The sequence below is a fragment of the Lates calcarifer genome, linkage group LG17, assembly GCF_001640805.2.
Source record: "Lates calcarifer isolate ASB-BC8 linkage group LG17, TLL_Latcal_v3, whole genome shotgun sequence".
In the NCBI taxonomy this organism is placed as follows: Eukaryota; Metazoa; Chordata; class Actinopteri; family Centropomidae; genus Lates; species Lates calcarifer.
The window spans coordinates 27,276,237-27,281,236 of NC_066849.1; the positions used below are offsets into that span (position 1 = coordinate 27,276,237).

Sequence of the window (5,000 nt, forward strand, 5' to 3'; positions counted from 1 at the left end):
GTTTATAGACACTTGTAACAAGCTCAATCTGCTGCACACACACACACACACACACACACTGTGAAGCTTGACTGCAGTGCCAGGGGCGCACACCTTGGCACTGACACAAATTTCATGTACACACTCGCAGACACACACTCTTCCTCTCAGTGTGTCAGGAGAGCTGATATTAGACGTAAGGATTTGGGGATTAAGTTGATATGATGGCAAAACACTCCCACTGCACACACACACACACACACACACACACACACACACACACACACACACACACTCTTAATACACACACAGACACACACGCCTAGAGAGAACACACACAAACGCACAAACAGATAAGAAGGCAGATGACCCACTTGGCACCTTCTAGTACCTTCGTCTTGAGGCATTCCCACCCAACACACACACACACACACACACACACACACACACACACACACACACACACACACAGAGTGATGCAGGGATGAAAAGCTGGAGGCCTGCACGGTTCAGACTCATCCATCCCTCCTTCCTCCTCCTGCCCTCTGTCGCCCCTGGCAACACACACACACACACACACACACACCTGGTGATGTGCCAACACCATATGGGCACCACAACACAAATGGCACAAAGATGTGTGGTAATTTTAATAATAATCACAATAACAATAATAAATCTGTTGCTAAGTGAATGACTGTGATAATAAACATTAAAATTAAAATGTATTGTGGGGTAATAAAGGTTGTTAAAGTGAATTATATAAATAATAAATAGCAGGTTTTAATATAGAAACATCAGTAAATTAAATGGATGTGAAGGAAAAAAGCCCAGAGCTCCGTTTTGTTCTTGTTAATGTTTTGTCTCCAGCGTCTCAGCTGTGACGTTAATAACATATTCGTTTATATTTAACCAGATAAGCTCAGTTAAAATATGCAGAATTAGTTATTGGCAGCTCCTGTTTGTGATGTATTCATTTCTGTTCAGACAGATGTCACTGGATCACTGTGATACTGAAGAAAACTTAAAAACAGGCAGATTCTTAATGAAGTTCTGAAGGTGTCAGGAGTGTTTTTTCCTGTCATTTCTAAGTCAGTTTATGGACTTTTATATGTGGTTGACATAGTGATAATAACACAACACAGAACATCCTCAGAAAGTGTAAGTGACAGTGAATCTAAAAATATCAGTGTCATGTCTGTGTGTTGAGATTTGTTGGAGTTATGGCCGACACAGTCTGACGTCTCACAGCTCTGGACCAACTCACACACAGGTTGTTGCGTTGTGTATAGTTGTGTACGGGACGCACACGGTTACACATCTACACTCTGTGGACCTTGGCAGAGGTGTGTGTGACCAGCAGAGTGTGTGTGTGTGTGTGTGCAGCTCTCTCAGGCCAGTGCTATCTCTGCAGGGCAGGGAGAGAGTGATAGATAGATAGAGCGAGCGAGCTCACGGTGCTGAGCTCAGCAGAAAACTACCCACCAGGTCCTGTCAGTCCTCCTCCTCCTCCTCCTCCTCCTCCTTTCATCCCATCACGCCATCATGCTCTCTGTCAATAAAGCGATGAAGAGTAGGGGTTGGAGGAAAGGATGGGGGGGGCTGGAGGCGAGGGGCTAGACGGATGTCCGGGTTTGAAGCTGATTGCTGCCTTTGTTCAGCAGGATTTTCAAATTGAAGCATTTGACAACAAAGAGCCGACTCCCCCTCTCTCTCCCCCTCTCTCTCCCCCTCTCTCCCTCTTTCACTCCCTCTCTCTCTCCTTTAATAGTGAAAGCCTCGCAGGCCTTTGTGGAGGAGCAGCTCTCCCCTGAGAGAAGCAGAGGAAGAGAAAGAGAGGGATGAGGAGGGAGGGTAAATGGCAGAAGACGGACAGATCAGAGAGGGAGAAAGGAACTCGTTTTTGCTTGTAGCTGCTAACGTCAGGCGCTAACTGCTCTCATGTACAACACAATCAGGAGCCCTGTGCTAATATTTAATAAACAGATGAATATTAAAGGAGCTGCTTCCAGATCAGCTGTAAACCTGTGAGATCCAGGTGTTTTCCTGCAGGAGGAAACTTTTCCTCTGATCCAGAGTCAGGACGGAGCTGAGGAGGTGATCAGGATGCTCGCAGGGTCCCAGCTTTACTGTAGGAGTCAGCATCTCAGTTTGTTCTCAGCTGGAAACCGACGTCTTCACCTCCCTCAGGGGACGGAGCTGAGAGTCGCTGCTCCTCCATGTTGAACGAGGAGGAGGTGGAGGAGGTGGGGGAATAAACCGTGATGATGTTAAAGGTCTGAACATGTCTCTCTCTCTGTGTCTCTGTCTCAGCGCCCATCGCAGCCGGCACCGGTCCTAACTTCTCATTGGCCGACCTGGACAGCTCCTCCTACTACAGCATGAGTCCAGGAGCCATGAGGAGACCCCTCCCCAGCACCTCCTCCTCCAGGTACGCGCCTCCTTCTCACTGCTTCTTTGAAAGGAAGTTCAGTTTTAAAACAAATGAAAACAAAGTTTGACGCCAGCATTAGCTAATGGTTAGCTAATGTTAGCTAGCTAACCTAGTTAGGGTTAGCAGTTGTCAGTCAGTCAGTTGTCAGTCCAGGTCTGCTCAGCTAAGGTGGAATAAACCTGGATTTAGCTAGCCCTCTTCACACAGCTAAGGTGAAAATAGATGGTCATGGCTAACTTTAGCTAGCTAACCTAGCTAACAGTAGCATCCCCTGGTAACAGCAGCTATCCTAGTATAAGTTATGGGTTTTACAGTGTTTCTTGCAATGAGTCCACATCTTCATGTCTCAGTTGTCAGTTCTTTTCTGTGCTGCCCAAACGTATCAAAAATAGTTAGCTAGCTTCACCTTAGCAGGCGAACAGCTAGCTAGGTCCAGCTTTAATCACCTCACAGCACAGAAAAGGACTGACAACTGAAACATGAAGATGTTTCACAGCAGGAAACACCCTTTAAAACCCAGAGCTTATACCAGGGGAACCTGCTGTTAGCTGCAGGTGCTAACGATAGCGAGGTTAGCTAACTGCAGCCATTTCCTCTTCTCATTGACAACAATTCAACATATTAATGTACAGACGTGTGTGCAACACACAGACTGTGTCATGTGTTACAGCTGTGTGTCCTCAGCATGTTTAGTCAAAGAAAGCTTAACTACACACACACATACACACACACATTCACTATCAGTCACACACACACTCGCGCTTGCAGGGTTTGCCCTGACCTCCTCTGTTAAATCGATGCGGTCGCAAGAGTCGTCTGTCTGTCTGCTGAGATACCTGCCCTGCAGCACGCACACACACACACACACACACACACACACACACACACACACTGAACCACTGACTCAGATTAGCTGAGTGTGTGTTTCTGTGTGTGTGTCCTCTGTCTTTTCACACTCCCTCTCTCTCTGACTCCACACACCTCCCCAGAGACGTCCCACACACACACACACACACACACACACACACACACACACACACACACACACAACAACAACAACAACAACAACAACAACAACACAGAGCTGCAGGGCAGTGAAGCAGATCCATATGGAAATCTTTAAGTCTTTACTAATGTCAAAGACTCTTCATTCATATGTACACATCTTACTGTACAGGTCACACACACACACACACACACACACACACACATTATTAGACATTATTAAGACTTTATTAAAACAGTTTAACATCGTTTAAATAACAAAGGTTATAAATGCGTTCAAAGACCGTCGGACCTTTAGACACCACGCAGGGTTTTCAAACGTGTCTGTATGATGTGTAAATTAAAGGAGGGCTGTAAACCATCCTGTCCATCAGGTTTTATTCTCTTTATTTCCCTCTGTTTTTCTGTTAATAAATTTTAAATTTAACCCAGTGCCTCATCAGCAGATCAGAAGGTTTCAGCATCTCAGGACCAGAACATTTTTAGGATCTCAGGAACTGAACCTGCGTTTCAGACCGAAGAACCTGGACCTAAATTTAGATCCCGGTCCACAGAAAGTCTCAGCTCCAGGTGTCGTGTTTTGCCATGATTCAGGGATTCTTCAGCACAGATCAAACTTTGTGCATCAGCAGCTGTAACTTCCCGAGACGACGCACAGTCTGTGGACCGCTGGGAATTTATAGTAACTTTTATAAACTTAGAAAACAAGTTACTACATTTAAATCAACACCATGTAACAGCTGCAGCCACAGAGGTGATTACAGGACACTGTCACTTCAATTTTTTGTTAGCTTACTTTTGCGTTAGCATCGCAGTGACAGCTTTAGCCGAACTAAAACATCTTTGTTGATGTTTAGGAGCTGTAGCGCCGGCATCGTTCTTCCTCTACAATGTTCTTTTCCTTTTCACACACAAATTCTAAATATTGCGAAAATTTCCACGATGTAAAGGCCGTCCTCTCTGCCTCCCTGCCGCTAGCTGAAGGAAACAGACTGCTAAACTCTACGGAGCCCTGGAGGCAACATGGAGAGAAAAAAATTCATAAAGTTGGAAAAAAGATGATTCGCACTTTTTTCTCCCTTTTTCGAGAGAGCTTGAAAGATGTACCTTTGCAAGATCTCAAGAAAGTTTCTTGAATCTCACAAAAGTTTCTCAAGATCTCGTGAAATTTTTTTGCGAGATGACAAGAAAGTTTCTCTGAATCTTGCAAAAATTTCACAAGAGCTTGTTTCACGGGAAAGTACACTTTTTTATTTTTATTTCAACATTCAGATGTTCCCTCCCGGACTCTGAAACTCAGACCTGTTGTCCTTGTTGACACTTTTTTGTGCAGACTAGTATTTACAGATTCACAATGCACCCAACGGTGTAAAAACAAGATGGCGGCAGTCTCTGTCTACACATTCTACGAGATCAAGTATCAGAGGAACAAAAAACCTGATCAGATTTTCTGGTTAAAACGTATTTGTTGTTTGATATGACACCGATGTTAACGCTGCTGCTCTGTGTCTCCTGTTTGTGCGTTTGTGTGTCTGTGTGTGTGCAGCTCTGCCAAGAGGATAAAGTGTATGGAGGAGGACGT

The 5,000-nt window shown here is 44.9% G+C and overlaps 1 protein-coding gene across 5 annotated transcripts in view; it reads left to right on the top strand.

The window, feature by feature from the left end:
* Positions 1-5,000, top strand: part of nfia (nuclear factor I/A) — a 168,706-nt gene that overhangs the window by 138,599 nt on the left and 25,107 nt on the right. For all 5 annotated transcript variants that reach the window (XM_051076951.1, XM_018676179.2, XM_018676194.2 and 2 more), the window contains exons 5-6: positions 2,293-2,410; positions 4,965-5,000. The exon at positions 4,965-5,000 is cut by the window's right edge and continues 92 nt beyond it. In XM_051076951.1, the coding sequence (XP_050932908.1) occupies positions 2,293-2,410; positions 4,965-5,000 (154 nt within the window). The remainder of the gene's footprint in view (positions 1-2,292; positions 2,411-4,964) is intronic.